Source organism: Oryzias latipes, chromosome 5 (genome assembly GCF_053564925.1).
Source record: "Oryzias latipes strain Hd-rR chromosome 5, Olatipes_Hd-rR_3.1".
Lineage (NCBI taxonomy): Eukaryota > Metazoa > Chordata > Actinopteri > Beloniformes > Adrianichthyidae > Oryzias > Oryzias latipes.
This window is the reverse complement of record NC_136241.1, coordinates 23,152,773-23,172,522: the sequence shown is the minus strand read 5'-3', so window position 1 is coordinate 23,172,522 and position 19,750 is coordinate 23,152,773. Positions and strand designations below refer to the sequence as shown.

Genomic DNA, 19,750 nt, shown 5'->3' with positions numbered 1-19,750 from the left:
CTTACCGTAATGATAAACATCCAGTAGCTTGTTGCTTTATGCTGCTTCATGGTTTTACCACCCCCCCCCCCCCCCCTCCTATGATCACCATCCTATCCCCCCCTCTCTCTAACATCCCTCTCTCTTCTTCCTTTCTTTCCTTTTCCGTCCGGTCCAACACCAAAGATTTTCAAATATGATTAAAATGAATAAAGTTTGGCCTCAATTACAAAAGGGGTTTATTCAGACATACCTCTGGTTTGTCTGAAGATTAATAACCCCTGTTGTTAAATAAAATATGTCCAACACAAGAGGCCCTCAGTCCTCATCTGTCTGCCCAGCTGTTGGACAGGACAAGTTAAAAAAAAAACATGTAGAAGTTTTAGACCTATTTGACATGTAATTTAAATTATTTAGAAAAGCCCAACAATAAGTCAATAATGATTATAATAATATTAATAATAATTAATGATAATAAATCAAAAGTAAGTCAATAATAATAATAAATAATAACAATAAATAAAAAATAAGTCAATAATAAAAATAATAGTAATAAATAAATAGTAAGTCAATTAATTATACTAATAATAAAAATAATAAATAAATAATACGTCAGGTTGCACGGTGGCGCAGTGGTTAGCGCTCTTGCCTCACAGTAAGAAGGCCTCCGGTTCAAGTCTCGGCTGGGGAACATGAAAAAACAACATCAATGGGGGACCTTTCTGTGTGGAGTTTGCATGTTCTCCCCGTGTATGCGTGGGTTCTCTCCGGGGTCTCCGGCTTCCTCCCACCGTCCAAAAACATGCTTCATAGGTTAATTGGTCACTCTAAATTGGCCAAAGGTGTGAGTGTGAGTGTCGGAGTGAATGGGTGTGTGTTTGTGGACATTTTACCCTGCGACAGACTGGCGACCTGTCCAGGTTGTCCCCTGCCTTCGCCCACAAGTGGCTGGGATAGGCTCCAGCAGCCCCGTGACCCCGAAAGGGAAAAACGGTTAAGTGAATGAATGATGATGAATGAAAATACATCAACAAAAATTCCAAAAGTTAACAATAGATTTACCCTCAAACAAACGCAATACAATAGATTTACTCTTCTGATTCATGTAAGTGATCAATTTGGTGCAACACAGATGGTATGGTGCTGGGTTTCAAACAGTCTGGACAGTTTTATCAAAATGTGTTTCCCCAAAATCTTTTGAACATAGCCAGACTGTATTGCTAGTTGGTAACCACAGGGATCCATCTGGGTTAGCTCTTTTGATACCTATAAGGCCCACTTTTTTCTTAAGTCTGAATCCATTGGAAACCTGCAAGAAAAGTTCAGTCACTGAGTCAGAAATGTATAAATCTATTTTACTATAACAGCCTATTCCTAGTATACTGTTCATAGGTTTAACAAAATAAAATGTACATTTATGTTGACAGCAAATTATACGTACATCATCGCTACATGTTGATAATATCCCTGCAGCATCATGCATGTCAACATGTATACTATTAATGATGCCCCTGCAGCATTAAAAAAATTGTGTGGCTTTCTCATTCATGGACTAATTTCTTCGATTTTGCCAGTTGAAACCCGCACAATGAAGTGGCATTCAGTAAAAAATGTGTTCACATGCATGCACTGCAGCAGTGACTTGACCTTACCAAGATGGTGGTGCTCTCTTCCCATGAGTAATCACGTTATGTCTCCTCTAGTGATATAACTCATTGATTGTCAGCTATTAGACAGGAATGTTTATTCTTCTTCCTGCATGCCCAACTACTCTATACCAGTGTGATGATCGCCCTCTAGCGGCCAGCCGTGAAATAGCACAACGGTAACTGAGCTTATACTGAAATCAATGCTTAACCGAAAATTATCAGGGTAAAGAAAATATGTACAACAACATAAATACTATGACAAAATAAAACAGTGGTGTCTTTTTTGTTCCTTTTTCTTTTTCTACAAGGACAACCACTGTGCTGATGTGGCCCATGGTGAAAATGAGTTTGACACCCCTGTTTTAGAGGATCACGTCTGAAAACAGTAGTCGTGGAAGATACTTTAAAGGCTTGCTGCTCAGATACTCAAACCACATCAGCTGGTTCATTAAACATCAAAGAGAAAGCAGCTTTTCTATAAGGTACAAATGGTAATCATTATTTACTGGTCAACCCCATTAGATGGACAAATACTGTAAATACTAGTTGATATCTTACAGTTCTGTGAATCTACAACTATGCCTGTTTTCCAGCTCTCCCTGTACTGCTTTCTACAAATCACATGGGTTGAGTCTACAGGTTGACTTCAGTCAATCGGTACGTGGAATCTCCTGTGTAAGGCCACATATACAAGAGAGCTATAATCTAAGCAACAAAATATAAGCTTTGCTGTTAAACGTCGGGTTTAGTTGACAGTGTACTGACGCCTGACAGTCAAAATGACAGATGTTGATTGTATGTTAATTGCTATTCCCAGCTTACAGGAGCCAAGGTTCAGCCTGTTCCCGTAGCATTACGAAGTACTGTTGTTGACATATTATCATCTTAAATGAATGATGAAGTGTGTCTGCATTTGACAGGAGTGCTCAACTTTAAAAGGGCACAAATTCCATTGAGACAGCCTTTTGTAGGCCTTTTTTTTAGCCATACTTCTCGACAGGCCTAGAGGCTTGATAGATAGATAGATAGATAGATAGATAGATAGATAGATAGATAGATAGATAGATAGATAGATAGATAGATAGATAGATAGATAGATAGATAGATAGATAGATAGATAGATAGATAGATAGATAGATAGATAGATCGATCGATCGATCGATCGATCGATCGATCGATCGATCGATCGATCGATAGATGACTTTATTAATCCCACAATGGGGAAATTTCATTTATCTGTGGCAGCAGATGATGGGAAATAGATTCAAATATTCATGCACAGACGCAACAGTTGAAGAATGTACTTGTACAGCATAATTGTATAGTGTCAGAGCAAAGTTCACAGCAGTTTTGCCTAATGTGAACCAAACTGTTACATCCATGGGACAGGTGTGTGTTAAGAAAAGTCGATATTCCTAGCTGTTTATCTGCCTCAGACCTGAAGTGTTACAGTCCGACATCCCTCAGCTTCATACCCCGAATATGGACTAAGCACAGAGAAAGTGCAAAATGTGCATCATTCATTCAGAACATGTTAAAAAATCCTAAACCAAAACTGATTTTAAAAACACCAACTAAACAAAGTTATTGTGTTTGACCTTTTTCCAAACAGTACATGCCTCAGTTAATTAATTACATTAATAAAGCTTATTTATCTTAAAAAAAAAAAAAAGTTAAAAACATTTTAAAGTTGGTTCAAAGTTTTTTTTTTATTGCTTTTTAAAAATCATTAAACAGCCCATCCCTAAAATTATATTTTATGTGTCTATTTAATGAGCCTATTCTGACTTCCTTGGAAATTCAAACTCTTCTGCCAAATCACTTTGATGAAAAGGAAGCAAACAGATGAGAAAACGTACCAAACAGGTTGAACCTGTTGATAGTTTGAGCAACAAAATTGTGGTTAGTAAATCCTACCTTCTTTGACCCAAAATTTGACCTCTTTATCCCTTGTGCTATCCTAGGCACTTTAACGTTGGGAGTTGGGTCACCTAGACCCACTAGACAGTGTGTTGAACCTTTTCTCTTCAGTGATTTGTGATCTTCACTGGTGTCCATGAATTACATGAAATCTTTCCACTTTTATCCACCTTTGTCATGGAAGGAATAACACGTCAGTGTAAGGGTGGTGTCATCTAAGATAGCACAAGGGTTAAATCTGACCTAGATCTTTTCAATTTAGTTGAGTCAAGTTTGTACACAAACATGATAAACTGGTTTTAAGAACCTCATAACGTCCCTGAAGTTGTATCTGTTGCAGGATTACAAAAGGAAAAGAAATAGTAGGCATTTCACGGATGATTATTTGCATCCTGGTTGTTCTCATTGGTGTTAATGAATCACAAATTTGCTGTGAGCATGTTAGATTGACCAGTTCTTTACTGTGGAACATGAGGCGTCTTTCAGAGCTCAGCAGGAAACCTGGTGAGGAAAAGCTGACACCACAAGTGAGTACACGCTGCTAACAGGATGGATCCCACACAGTTGACTGGTGGATCCTGAGGACAATAAAAGCTGCACAGTCACGCAAAAAGACATTGTGTCCCTAAAAATAAAGACACTTTAGTTCATTCCAACATCTGAACATGCAGTACTTAAAAAAATATGAGTTGCACCTTCGACCTTACAAGCATCAGCATGTGGAAAAATGAAACCAATAGGCTTTGTTCTGAGTGAAAAGACATATACTGTATATTCTTTTCAAGAGGAAGCAAAAAGCTAAGATTTTCAACCTTGATGATGGAGGGCTGTTGATTTGGGCCTGATCTGTAGAGACAGGATGTACCTATACCTTTACCTCTGTAGTTCATATTCAAGTTTTCTATTTCACCCACAATTTGGAGCTTACACAATTCTCTTTCTTTGCTTTGTAACCTTTAACACTCGCCAAACCAAAAGGATTAGCAAATGTTAATTTCAAGCAGATGACTAGCATCCGTCATGACACTTGTGAACTCTGGGAAATATCTTAGTCCTTACGAAACTGAATGAATTGATTCTAGTTAGTCCACTTTTTTTTCCAAATTTCAGATCTGTAGGATTCTGTAGAGGGAAGAACTATTCATGGCTAATAGCAATGCAGCTTTTTTTTAAACTAAGATTTCCAAATATAGATATATATATATATAGAATAACCATTCTTGCTCTTGCTAATCCTGTTTTGTTTCATATTTTTTCTTCACTGCAAGGTAATTAATTTATAAACAGACCAACTACATGCTTCAATAAAAGCATATGGTGCCCGAAAAGTCTAAGATCACAAACTTTAAGTCTCCGAGCAATTACATTTACCCACAATCTTGATTCCTCTCTGCCCTCTCAGTCAGAAGCATGTGACCACAGACCATTCTCTTCCATCACCCTTTCCATGCTGCTCTTCCTAACATGAACAATCCCCCTCCCCTCCTTTTCTCATCGAGGTGCATCCATCCCTGCCAGACCACCACCTTCTTCATCCCCCTACCCCCCTACTGCACACATCATCTGTTTCAGGCTGCAGGGCGATACATCAGTGTGGCGAGGCAGAGAAAAGCTCTTTAAGCTGCATAAACACAACGTCGCACAGGCAGCCACCGGCGACTGTGATGGATGGGGGCCGCACACGGAACAGAGGGGGGATTCTTCCAAGAGCAGATGACCGCGCAGCGTCAGAACAAATCATCACTTCTGCTCAGCAAAAACCAAGGAGAAGATCATTCTGTAAGTTTATTCTGCAGACACACACCTGCAGCTTTTTGTTTTTTCTTTCAGTGTTATGAAGACATCTAAACTGAAACAAACACTGGAAAAGTTTCATTTTTCTTATGATACAGACAGGAAAGTCATTCAAGTTCTGCTCATCTTAAAAAGACTAAAGTTTAGACTGTGTTTTTCAATTATATTTATCTCAATTAGTTTACGTACAGTCACACTAATACGCACAATAAGTTAGGGATATGGTGAAAAAATCAGAGGATTTTGTGCCAACAATTAAAAAAAATAAAAACCTTTTGAAAATCCCAACATTCTTTTGGTATAAAAAGCCGATACTGCCAGTAAGTCAATCCAAGTTTATCATTCACATGGTCACAAATACACAATATCACTTAACAGATGAGCGGCACCGCCTGGTCATAGTGTGGGTTGGTAGTAGGCAGTCAGATGTTGCAAGTGAACTTGGTTTGTCTCAAAGTGTCATCAGCAGACGTGCATTAACCCTTGTGCTATCTTAGATGGCCCCACCCTTACATTGACGTGTTCTCCCTACCATGACAAAGGTGGATAAAGGTGGAAAGATTTCATGTAATCCATGGACACCAGATAAGATCACAAATCATTGAAGAAAAAAGGTTCAGAGCACTGTCTAGTGGGTCTAGATGACCCAACTCCCAATGTTAAAGTGCCTAGGATAGCACAAGGGTTAAGACACAGAACTACTGTCAGAGTTTGTGAAAGACCCAGCATTGAAGCTTTGCAAGTGATAGACAGCAACCATGACCAGTACCCAAGGACCAATGCACTGAGACAATGTTTAGCAAATGCTAACATAGCTGCAGGCCCCTCTACCAGATGTGAGGGAAACTAGGGTTTCTAGGCAAACCATTTACAACCAACTCCAACACTTTCACTTGAATGCCAGATGAGCGTTGCAGGTGACTCCAGTGACATCACGATACCACCATAAACGTTTGCAGTGGACACGAGACAGTGGACATGCAGCAGTGGTCAACTGCACTGTTCACTAATGAGTGTCGGGTCACCAAAAATAATGGTCATCAGCATTGGTGGAGAAGGATAGGTGAGCAATGTGCTAAGGGAAACGTGGTTCCCTGGGTTCACTTTGGTGGAGGGGGTGCAACAGTCTAGGCAGGTATGACCAGTCAGTGCAAAACCGATTTGGTTAGTGTACGTGGTCCAGTCAATGCACTTTGTTACCTCAGAGACATGGAACCCATCATCATCCCCCAATTCCACCAGCATTCCCCCAACTTTTAGTTCATGGATGATAATGCTCCACCACATCCTGCCAGAATTCTCACAGCTCAACTTCAGGAAGTGGGAGTGGCTCATATGGTACGGCCAGCACTGACCCCTGACCTAAACCACATAAAGCACGTCTGGGACCAGCTGAAGCAGGGACTGGTTGATGTTAACCCACCTGAAAGAGACCCCGCAGAACTGCATGCAGCACTTGTGGAAGAGTGGAAAGTATTGCTTTAGAACAATAGATTGAGACTAGTGAGAAGCACAAGACGTTGTCAAACTGTCCTTTCTGGAAATACCCACTTTTGACATGGTCAATTGTTGGTCATGGTCTTTATTATTGTCTTAATTTTTTTGGTAACAAATATCAAACTAATGAAAATTGTGTTTCTTTTCATCCATTTTTAATAATATCAAAGGGAACTTTTATGTATTTTAAGAAAATTCTGACCAAAAAGGAGAAACACTCACATAAATAACAGTAACCCATATTATGAGTAGAGTTAATGTGTAAATTGTGAGGTTAATTTCACATACATTCTTATGTGTTTGGTGTAAAACTGAGGTGTTTCTTGTTAAGTTGGAATGTTAACAAACATAACACATAAATCCCACAGATACAATATTTTTAACAAACTCCACTCAGGAGTCATATAGAGTTTAAACATGACCAAAGATTTTTCACACAAACCAACAAACAAGAGTTTTTTTTTGCTTGTCCCTCACACAAATAACTGTTGTATTTTGTAATAATTTCCATCTTTTTTTGCAACATTGCTACTAGAACTCACCTTTCATCTTTGCCCAGGAATGTTAATTTAATGAATCATGAAATTAATGAATGAGCACAGCCTTGAATAATCTTTTACACTTTTTTTAATCTTTTCCACTATTAAGGTTGTATTAGGTTAAATTTTTACTGAATGCTTTTTGTATTGAAACCAACAAAAATTGAGTCAGTGAAGTTAAATAGGCTTTAAATGAAGGACTTTTAATTTTCAGAGCTCTTTTTTCCACAACCTAAAGAAGAGTAATTGGATTTTAACAACAACATTCATGTTCAACACTAGATGACAAAAATGTCACATTCTTTTGAATAAAAACTATTACAGTCATTACACCAAAAGTATTCCCCATCTCTGTAGCTTATACTGGAATTGACCTAAGAGACCTAAAATACGGCTTGATATGATTCTATAAACCAGTGGTCCTTCTGGGATGAAATGGGTTCCTTTTCCTCCCTTTTCACCGCTTCCCATATATGTGTAACGTAGAAAGGCGTTGGGATCCATTGGCAACAGTGTTTGGTAGCTAACACACAAGGCACGAGAGGATGCTCAAGGAGCAAAATGGGCCTGTTGGCAGGATATACAGGACAAGAGTGGGGCAAAACATAATCAATCAGGCAGAGGTCAAAACATATGAAAGAGGGTAAAGAATACACTGCTATGACTATTGACAAGGACACAAAAAAGACATTGCAAAGAGCAAGGCTCAATTCCAGATTAAATACATTTATTTTGATTAATAAATGAGGCTCAGCTGGTGGAAAGTCCAGGCACCATGAGCGGTAGCTGATTGGAGATGTAGTGTGGGAAACAAAAATCTGATGAATGTTAATACTAAGGAGACTGCTTCCTCTGGTAGTCGGAAGGGGAGACAGAGACTTGATCCCTGACAAGATGCATTTGACTGTGCTGTTGTTTCTTATCGAGCAGCAGATGTTTTGTTTTTGGCTCTTACCTGTTCAGGGCAAACCTTCATCAAATCTTTTTCTCCTTGAAACTTTTATTCTGTTTGAGAAGTATTTATGTGCTGGAAAATTCTGCATAATCAATTAGAATCCTGCCCAGCAGAATATTTACTTTTAGTACGTGAGAAAACAAATGACGAGAGAAGCAATAAAACATGACGGAGTTTAAGGGCCACCCAAAAAAAATTTTTTTAAGTCGTAGATTTATGAGAAAAGAAATTCGTAATTTACGAGAAAAAAATCTCTTTGTTTTTTAAATCTATCCGGGAATAAAGCTTCACAAAATATTTTCAAGCTAGGTTCCGATAAACGGACGACGTTGGTATTTTTTCCTCGTTAATCTATTCCTTTTTTTCTCGTAAATTTGCGAGATAAAAACTCATAAATTTACAAGATAAAATGAGAAAATTAACGACTTAAAATCTCGTAATTTAACATTTATGACTTTTTTTCTCGTAAATTTACGACTTAATTGTCGTAATTCTAAAAGAAATTTATGTTTTTTAAACTGGCCCTAAAACTCCGTCGTAATAAAAAATATTAAAATATTTAACCCTTGTGCTATCCTAGGCACTTTAACATTGGGAGTTGGGTCATCTAGACCCACTAGACAGTGCGCTGAACCTTTTTTCTTTAATGATTTGTGATCTTCACTGGTGTCCATGGATCACATGAAATCTTTCCACCTCTATCTACCTTTGGGTTGGGTGGGGTGGGGTCATCTAAGATAGCACAAGGGTTAAAAAAAATGAAGCTGCTTTTGTGAAATTTCAGCTCAGCAGTATGAGCCAGGTACCGCAGATTTTTTCACCTGCAGCTGGTCTGCTTTGTTTGAACAGAGGAGGCTTACTTAGAGGAAAAATAACTGAGTCACACACACCTGTTATTTTATCACGTTGGCATCTAAGTGGAATTTTAGATGTGAAAGAGTTTCATTTTCAGTATACCCCTTTGGGGCATAGAATCTTTGTTTTTGCTTCTTGAGAAGGGCACTTCTGTAATTGTTCTGCCTTCTGACTTTTCATTGGAAGTGTTCTGAAGAAAAGATTATCTTAAGCAAGAAATCTATATGTGTATTACATCTGAAGTGCAGATTTATAGTGTTTTATTTTAGCCTAAAGTTGGTTTAAACATTTAAAGGGTTTTGTGTTGCATGGAAAAGTCTGACGTGAAGCTGTGGGGAGTCACTACACAACTTTTGTGCTCTTTTGTACACATATTTTAAATCTAATTCTGTTTACTTTCCAAAAAAGTTGTAACCGCTCATGTGACTGGGAGTTGCAGTGTGAGTTTCAGTTTGGGGCTGCAATGGAAAGCGTGCAGCCGTGCTCCTCTCTGCCTCTCGAGGACTGACACCTCGAGGACACGACCCCTCTTCTGAACACTTTGTGCCTCCGTTCTGTCTGCATGGCTCGTTTCTCTGCACTCAAAGTGGATTCAGAGCATTTAGCAATAATGCTTTACTGTAATTCGCCTCCAGCTTGAATGAGGCGAAACATCAGGGTCTGTCAGGCTTTTAGCTACTGACAGGAAGCACAGATTCAGATTTGAACTGTGAAAGCACATGCTGAATCTTTTTGGAAATAATCACAAGAACTGTTCTAACAAATACTATGGTTTTTTGTTTGCCTGTTTTAGAAAAATGGTTTTCCTTATCGGCTGTTCACCTGCTCGTCTAAAGTTACGTGTCTTCATGTGTGTCAGTGTTACATGAGGGCTGAATTGCAATTGAGTAATAACAGTCTTCCTCAGAAAAACGTCTCCAACAAAAGCAACTGCAAATCACAGCTAACATGAAAAGATATAAAACTATTTTCAAAGATCTTTAATATTTGGTGGAACGCAGCTGCAAAGACTCATGGCGAGGTTGTGATGTGGCAACCAAGCTAAGACAGCTGGATTTATTGTTTAACATTTCCATAACTTTAGAGGCTTGAATAAAAAAAAGGTAAAATAAGATTACATAAATCCAAGTCCTAGATCGGTCAAAGTTTGACCTGGATTAACTTTCAATGTGCGTACAAAGGCAGTGCCTAAAAACTGTCTTAAAAATGCACGTAGCTAAGTGTGAACGCAAGATTTGAACCAGGAAGCCCGATTGCGCATAAATGTGTGTTTACATAGACTTTTTATCCAAAATGGCCGCTTGAACAAGCATTGCAGAGGGTGGACTTCAGAGTTGTCAGGAATGGAAGACTTGGTTGGCTCAGTGGACTCACAAAATGCTGTAAATGTGCATAAACTGACCCTTAAGGGGAGACACTAAAGCCAGTAGACATGGGTTAGCAGCTGAAGAAAATAAGCTTAATTAGTCAGGAGGAGGAAATGGAGAAACACGAGGGACAAAGAAGGGTTAGTGAATGCTGCTTGGTGAAAGGACGATGACAAATTGGAATAAAACTACACTGATAGTCTCAGTCAGACCCAAGCCATGACTTGGAGGGTAAAACAGAAATCTAACGTGTTATATCACTCATCTTTCTTCTATTGAAAGACTTAAAAACTGGTTACGTTTTCTGTAAGATCCTTTAAATTATATTTTAAAGAATTAAATTTAAAGATTTAAAAAGAAACTTTTGGGTTCTTTTGACTCATGTCTAACACCAATAAAACTGTTTCAGTCTCTTTGAAGAGCCACATCTTTTCAAAAGCAAGACTTCTGTTAATTTCCATCCATGCAATAGAGAAGCCTTTACCTTACACAACCCAGAAAATGAAAGTGTACACAAGAACAAGTTCTTTGTATAATTAATTAGAGTGGGTCCACAACACTGTTAGCTGGGAGGCTGCTGAAGGCAATGGATAAATGAGTAACTGTGTTAGGGGTTAGAAAGAGGTCAACGGGTTTGCTGGCGTATGATGTTCCAGTCAACAACAGTCAGGTAAAAAGTGACCCAAAAAACATGTTGTGACAGAGAGCAGAAAAGCATGTTAGAAAAAGAGGACAGTAAGATAAAAAAAAGATAAAATAACAAAAGATCAATAACCAAAATTTGCTAAAGGATGTTCATAACTTTACAAATAAACAACATGTTCAGATAACTGAATTGAGTTTGCTGATTGAGTCATGGAAATATTAAATGAGATATTACAATTAATTTATGTTAGCATAAATATACATTTAACGTTGAAAATGACATCCATGTTGAGCATCAACTCTTGATAAAAAGTTTCTAAACGAATTCCTTCCTAGCATTTTTGCAATAAGAATTCAGTTAACAAAGATTTGAGGCAGTCATTCAGACAGAGCACACCACCGGTGCAACAAAAACGGCTTGCAATTTTAAAGCTATCCAGCTGTATAGTTTGCCAGATATTCGCTGAGACCAGGAAAACAAAGATGTACATGGGTCTAGTCGTACACAAGTAGATGCAATCGAATGGAGCGGAGCAGGGAGCTCGTGGCCTGCTTCTACGTCATAAATACGCTTTTCTCATACTGCATTTTTTTCGTCTACTCGAGATTCACAATGATTTAAATGAAAAATTCCTCAGAAATGCAATTTTCTTTATGATGTCCTCCATCATCAGAAAAAATGTAACTAGAAGATGTTAAACATGCAAAAAAAAGGATTTTCATCTGAGAGGGTCTTTTAGAGGTTTTTGCATCGGCCTTTCTCAGTTTACATAAGATTTTACAGACAATCTGTTTACATTTGAGTTTATATTTTAGGAAAATAAAAGTCATTGTGACAAAGTTTTTGATTTAAAAAAAGGCCTAAGCATGTCTTATTTGCTCCACCCTTAAAGAGCTCTTTGCAAATACACATGTATGATCAGCATTTACTCTTGTCTAGAACCTCTCTTCTGAGGCATTTTTTTCAGGCTAAATGCTATCAAATGTCTGTGTCTCTTCTCTTTGCAACAACATAATGGAAAACATCTGATTATTAAAAAAAGATTCCAATCAAAGATAGTCTTTGTACGGTGGTGAGAATGGAACAACTGTGGCTTTTTTTGCCTTTCAGGTACCACTAATCTTTGTGAAATGAAAACTGAACTACCAGCCAGTCGGTGAATAAGCAGGCTTTGAGTAATGGCCTCAAGTCTACCAGCTAAGATCAGCGGCAGCAGCAGCAGCAGAAATATCTGAAAAAACTTGAGGAAAACTCTGCGTTGTGTACTCACCCCCAGGACTCCACTAACAAAAGCTGCTGACACACAATTCTGCTCTTTTAAGACAACAATACAGAACATAAATGAGTTTACCGGGTCGGGCCTCTTCCCGACACTTTCCATTTCTTTCACAAACAGAGCCTATCTCCTGCTGGTAATAAAAGACCTCCATCAGATTTTTCCTTTTTCCCATTTTCACCAGAAGGCTGAGTCTGACACAAAGATGATGAAACTCAGGAGAAGAGAAAAAAAAAAACCTTGAGACTCACTTTAAAGCAGAAGGATGATGAAGAAGAGAGAGATTCATTTACAGGAGGTCACTTCAGTTGTAGTCATCACTGCAAGAAAAAGTGAAAAACGATTGAAGACACGACAAACCCGCCGCTAAATCAAGCCTCCTTCGCCCGAACACAAAGTCCTTCACAAACAGACTGTCAGATAAGCATCCAGATGACCTCAGTCCCACACAGATGCTCTTCAGGAACTGCGAGCCAAACAAACTCCTTCTTTAGTAAGAGTGATCCGAGCTGAAGTATCATCCTGGCTGCTGGTCTGAGCATCTGAGAGGATGAATTCACATCTACAATAACGAAGACTGACTAAGACATGAACATTTTGCAGATACAAAGCACAAGAATCTAGATCCAGATTAAATGAAAGTCAACACATAGAAGCTGATAACGGATGAGGAAGCAGGGCCAGCCTGAGGGGATTGACGCCACAGTAGAAGAGAGGAGGGCCACTTTCAATAAAAGGCTATGTTAATGCGTGCATGCGTGTTTCAGGTTTCTGCGTTCAAAACTCTGCTATTCACGTGTCGCCACACATTTTTAAGACTGTTTACGGGGACTGTAAGCGGCGCCATGGAACACACGGAACCATGTCAAACTCTGACCAATCAGGGACTCAAATTTGGTAGTGACGTATGGATGGCATCCCTTTTAATCCACGGAAGTGACAACCGTTTCAAAATTTACTATGAAAGAGGAATTAATAAATGTGGTTTGTGCCCAGCCAGAGTTATGTAACACCAAATCTTTCATTTATGAATGTGTCACATGCCTGGTGTGTTTGTAGCTCCTCATCTTTCCTCCTTGACCATGTGTGTGATCAACGTGACACTAAGAAAAGCGGCTTTCCGTAAAAACTTTGCACTGATATGCAACACATTACAAACCTAAAGTGTCGCATATCAGAGCAAGGGTGCTATTGTGGTAGTGTAAGCAATAGAGCTAAAGATCTGCTGTTTAAGGGTTGAATCTGCAAACAAAGGTTTGTGTTGTTTTCCAACACATTCTCATCCCAACCCATGATATGAAAAACGAGTTGGGCTCACCCAAAGTGACAATATGTGACGTGGAAGAGGGTCCCTACCCATGCAATTATATATGACAAAATGGGGTGAGAACGTGTTGGATTTTTTTGATCAGGCTAATAGAGTATCCATCAAATGATTGCATGTATCTAATTTAGTGCATTAAATGGAAACATTTATTTTCAAAGCTGTTTGGTCTTAGCATTAATAATACATTTTTAGCAGTTAACAAGATGATAATTGAACTTTGAGAATCCTGCTTATTGGGTCTAGATGACCCAACTCCCAATGTTAAAGTGCCTAAGATAGCACAAGGGGTAAAAAAAGAAGTTTTCAAATTTTTCCCCCAACTTCTAAAATTAAATGTATTCAAGTTTAATTACTGGAAAAAAAAAAAAAACATTAAAGATAAAATATTTAACCTGTTATTCCTTCATTACATGAAAAACGACATGTTTATTTATGAAAGTAACACTCATCATTATACCATTAATCACTTTGCTGCTTTGTGCCTCAGAGCGTGATGGAACGATCATATTAGCTGCAGCAGGGCATCGGCTTATGAATAATAACAGTTATTATATTATTCCAGCGGAGATAATGTCTGTTTGCTCGCAAGTCATTCATTACCGAAACTGCCAAATGATGTAATGGAATGGCAGCCGTTCACCCACATGATAGGGTTACCATGGTTACGGTCACTAATGTACAGTTATGGAAGATTTAGAATGATTAAAGCTTTTTACAATCATTTCCTTTTGTAGAAGTTGTAGAAAGCATGAATGTGGGTATGCATCCATGTTTCTGAGCTTGGAGGACTTCAGCTGCGAAGGTGCTGATGTTCCAACGGATCCAGTTTACTGATAAATGTGACTGATAAAATTTTCATTTTCTACTTTTTTTATTTGATTAATCTATTTTTATTCAGATTCAGAGGTCGAAAAGTAAGACTTTCACCTTTTTTACTGTAACAGAGTAGCATCAGTTCATGTTTGAAGGCTCTAAAGTGAAAATCACAGTTACATTAAAAAAAAGTAAATGACTTCTTCATCTTTTTTCTTCTCCCAAGTGCCATTGTGAGCATTAGTTTTAGTCCATTCACTTTTTATAAAGGCAGAAAATTAAAATTAAAATTAACCTCAGTTAACCCAAGTCCTTGAAAATTACTTTAATGACAAAAATTATTAAAATATTAAAAAAAATATATATACATCGTAAAAATCTGAGAAGATTACAAATAAGACATAAAAATGCTTTTAAATTTTGACCAATTGTACAAGATAAAACTCAAAAGATAATAAAGCACAAAAAATTATATTATCTTAGAATATTAGGCCTGCAAGTAATAAGAGCTAAATCTTCTATTGGTTTTTAAAAGGTTGTATTGCACAGATGTAATGTCTGAACATGAAAGATATTCTTGTGTCTCATTAACAAAGTGCTAAATTGTTTTTAAATATCAGACAACTATTCAACTTTGGTTGTTTAAACTAGTTTTTGGCTCAAAAAAGTAACAGAAAGGTTTTCCCATCATCTCAACATGAACAGGATGGAGTTCACGGTTCACCCGTCTTTCTCAGCGGGACAGCAGCTGCTAAAACCTCAGAGTTATTTTGAAGAACAGCCTCAGGTCAGAAAGTCTGGGTTGCAGTCACGATGTTTTCCCATCTTTAAAAATGGGACAGTTCCTTTTCAGAAATTGCTTCACAACAGTTTAATCTGCATCTGTCCGAACGACTGAACCTCCCTCTGGCTCTCATAAAAGAATAATAAGAACCAGTATTATCTTAAAATGACATTTTAGTACCACAATATTAATTTAAAGGAAATGAAAATCTTTTTTTTTTCTTTGAATAAACGGAAAAGTTGTGAGTTCTCCGACTTTGAGGACTGCCTGCTTTCTTTCTATTAAAATATTCCTCCCCAAATGTGTTCTCACTTAACTTATTAATGTTTTTCCAGATGGTCTCTTGTTTGTTGTAGTGTTTTCAGTCAATTGACTGGAAGGCTTGGGACATGACTGGGTCTCTGTTGAGCTGCTGACTCAGCTTCGAGGCTGTCAGTCTTACCTACCCATCATTTTGACAGTTCAGGCTGAAGTTGCAGGAACTTGTTTTTCTCTTACATTTGAGAAGTGTCTAAATATAGGTGTCAGAGTTTCCATGGAGTCACCTAAACTGACAAATCTTATTTCAAAGCTCAAATTTCTGTTAGAACGGCGGTTTTGTTCAGAGCCACAGCTACAAGACACTTTGAAGTTTCTAGACCCTCCCGTTAGTCTTTGATAGCTCACTTTTTCTGCACATTCAGCAATGATTATTTAATTTCTGCTGTATTCAAGTTGTTTGTATGTGCATGTCTTTATATGTGTCTTTGTATGTGTGTGTCTTTTTGTGCTAAAAAGAGTTCTTTCTTGTCTTTTACATATTTTTGTTGCCAATTTGTTCTTAACTTGGACTTGATATGTTAAGTGCGCCAGTTGTCTTTTTTTCCACTTCTCATTGTCTAAAAGTAGATTTTTTTTTTAAAATTACATCAACAAATCTACAAATTTTACTTTAACTGCATTTTTAAAAGAGTAAGCATTCGTCTTGCTAATAGACAATCTTTGTGTCATAACTGCTATATTTTTCTTTATGACAATGATCTTTTTCTTATTTTAGGAGGTTATTGTCTGTTGTTTTTAAACACTCTGCTGCCGTCTGTTGTGATTTTACCAGTGAGAGTAGCTTCATAACACCTAACAGCACAGTGAACAGTAAGGTGAACTACATTACATTGATTTGAATAAATAAAAAAAGTTTGTTTTAGTTAGCAAACAGACTTTGCATCTGTTTTTATTGCAAACTCTTCATTTATTTGAAATCTATTGTCCTCAATGTCATTTACTGAGGGGATCCATATTTGCACCATTTCAAAACCAACATGTTAAAATCCTATTTCTCCTTTACCATGACTTCATTGTAGTATAAAACATGCAATCTTTAATGTTCATATCTGATTTGAGGGAATAGTGGTTATGACTATTATTTCTGCTGTTAATTGTCAGATTAAATTCAATTCCATTGTTGACAAATCAGTTTATTATTTCTTGCCTTTTTTTCAACTTTTCACACAAATGCATGACTTGTGATGATCCTGGATGTTTAAATGTTTTGTGCCATTTTTTTTCTTCCAAATTGTGCACAAAAGCTTATGAAATCAAGAAATTAAACGTTTGTAAAAAAGAAACGTAATAAAAAGAACTGAGGCACGACGTCTTACTAGCTCATCATTGTAAATGAGAATTTGTTCTCAACTGATTCTCCTGGTAAAATAAAAGTTAAAATAAAAGTTAAAAAAAGATTTAAAAGCATGGTTTCAAAAATGTGTGTAAAACTTTTGTTCTGTTTTTTTTTACAAGTGCAGATGTGTTAAAGAGTGTTAAAGAAAACAAGTTTTTTTTTTAAAGCCTTTGCTTCAAATGCCAGAAAAATTATATATTTTCTACCTAGGCTATATATTTACTTCTTCACACCTGTACTTTTAATCGTTTTTACATAGTGTTTTACCTATGCACACATGTTTGGTACTCTTGTTGTAATCGCCTCATGGTAATCTGAGCATTTGATTAAATTCTGCAGAGTTAATAAAAACTAGATATCTGTAAGAACATTGAATAAAAATCACTTCAACATGTTTTCCATTCATTCTTTAATGTCTTTCAGAGAGAATGTCCAAAAGCAGTGTTAACCGCTTAACTGAAGAAACTGAAGGACAGCAAACATCAAAGGGTTCACTGGTTTCCTTACAGCAGAAATAAAATCAGAGGAAATAGAAATACATATGTAGGCAATGTAAACACATTGTCATCTGTTTCCATCTGATGAAGAAGTGCTAGAGTAGATGTGTCTCATGGTGTTCTATTTTGGCTCAATTGTCTGCTGCAACAAACTCCCAAATTACATAAATTATAATTTCTTTCACTGCAAAAAAAACCGACTGCATAAATAAAATGAATCACATTGAAAGGGTTCAAATGAGCTGTTTTTGAAATTACAAGTACACTCCCGGCTGTTTTACAGAGGCTGAGACGCTCCATGGTAACACCTCCAGTTTTCCGTCGACGTTGAAACATGGAAACAACTTTTCCGTGAAGGTGTGTGTAAAGGTGTGAATGTGTGTGTTGGTGTTAGGGTCAAAGAATGACACCTTCCCACTGTCCCAGTCCAGTGTCACCCTGATCCTCTGCAGCTTCTTTTGCACCTCCAAGTTGAAGTGGAGAGCAGCTGGTGACCATGCAGAGTACTTATTCTCATAGGATCCCAGAATCCACAGCCCAGACTGGACGTTCCCCTTCCTGCAATCGGATTCTGCCAAAACGCCCAGTTCCCAGTCAGAATCCTCTTTGACAAGGACGTCCCAGCTGTGAACGCCTGAGCTGAAGCCCTCAGAACTCAGGACGTAGCTGAAGTAGTCAAATCTCTCCGGGTTGTTGGGGAGCTGCTTCCCTCCGTCTCTCACGCTGGTCAGGTCTTCTGACAGGATGAGAGCCGGATGAGCTGTGTTTGGATCCAGAATGACAGGACAGTAAGAGACGATTTTCTTCATGCTGCTCCAGATGCTGAAGGCCAGGTTGCCTAGATGTTTGGCCTGGTCGATCAGAGCTCCAGAGTGCAGCTGAGGATCCTCCAGCAGGGGGCATCGCTGCACTCTCTCCACTGTACCCTTGTAGTTGTTCAGGAATGAGACATCTTCATCCTTCAGCTGCTCCTCTGCAACTCTGACAGTTTCTGACAGACTTTCTATCTGTTTGTTCAGAGCCTTCATCTTCTCCTTCATCCTACCACTTTTCTGCTCTTCCTCCTCCCTCAGAGCTGTCAGCCTGGTCTCCTCTTCCTCCTCCAGAAACTGGTGAAGTTTCTTGAACTGTTTCTTGATTTCCATCTCTGTGCGTTTGGACTGGACTTTTATGTGTTTTGCTGTTTCATCAAAATTCTCTTTAATTTTCTTCTTGAGCTCCAGTTTTTCCTTCAGAGGCTTTAGACTTCTCTGTAGGTTCTCTCTGTGTTCCTGCGCAGCTTCATTAATAGGAATAAAGCTGTGGTCCACGTGTTTTCCTGAGTCTCTGTAGATGATGCTCAACGGCTGCTGATGATCCAAACAAAAGAGCTTGAGTTTCTCAGAGAGCAGACTGCAGAGAGCCTCTGAAGCTCGCTGGTCCTGGTCTTGCAGGAAGGACTCACACAGGTTCTTCAGAGCCAGGTTAGAAGGTGGATTATCATTCTGAGAGATCGTTTTGCAGAGTGGACACATGAGGTTTGGTTTCTGTGTCCACCAGGTCCTCATGCAGTCCCTGCAGAAGCTGTGGCTGCAGGACAGAAGAACGGGGTCTTTGAAGATGTCCCGACACACAGGACAGCACAAATCTTCCTCAAATCTGGAAGCCATCTAGTCTGAGTAAAGCTGAAAACACAGCAGACACAATTTAATCAGACATGACTGAATTCCTTCACATCATCAGACAGCTTCTTCGCGTAAAACTCACCGTCAGGTCTGAAGCAGCTCCAGGCTCGTAGGTTTCTGCTCGTGTGTTCTAAGTCAAAATACAGCTGTGTTAATATAGGAGTGAGCAGGAATAATTCTTGCTAATTTCAGGTGAGTGAGCAGGGAGGCGGAGCTCCACCACACCTGCTAGAATAGCCGCAGTGTCCCCAGTTTATTCAACAGAGGCTTCAGTTCCAAGAAATGTATCAGTTTTTTAAAAACCGGTTCTGCAGTCAACAGATGACTGTGGCTGCTTTTCTTCTGAGGAACTATGAGCTCAGCGTTAAAACAAAAGTAAAGATAGCTATTATTACACCATGGCTCTAAAGACACCTCCACCACCTACCAGGGCAGATGGACACGTCACTTGCTTAGAGGAAATATCTGATAACAAAACAAGGAAATGTCTTGATAAAAAGTCATTGTGACTGATAAGAGGAAACTCAAGTA

At 38.3% G+C, this 19,750-nt stretch overlaps 1 protein-coding gene across 1 annotated transcript; it reads right to left on the bottom strand.

Moving 5' to 3' along the window:
• Positions 1–17,452: 17,452 nt before the first annotated feature.
• LOC101163808 (nuclear factor 7, brain-like) lies at positions 17,453–19,493 on the bottom strand. The gene is made up of 2 exons (XM_004069017.5): positions 19,302–19,493; positions 17,453–19,219 (listed from the first exon to the last, which is right to left on the bottom strand). The coding sequence occupies exon 2, from the start codon at positions 19,202–19,204 to the stop codon at positions 17,810–17,812; it is 1,395 nt and encodes a 464-aa protein (XP_004069065.1). The 5' UTR covers positions 19,205–19,219; positions 19,302–19,493; the 3' UTR covers positions 17,453–17,809.
• Positions 19,494–19,750: the final 257 nt, after the last annotated feature.

Excerpts from the sequence above, each read along its gene's own strand:
- LOC101163808 (XM_004069017.5), bottom strand. The coding sequence starts at position 19,204 with ATGGCTTCCAGATTTGAGGAAGATTTGTGCTGTCCTGTGTGTCGGGAC.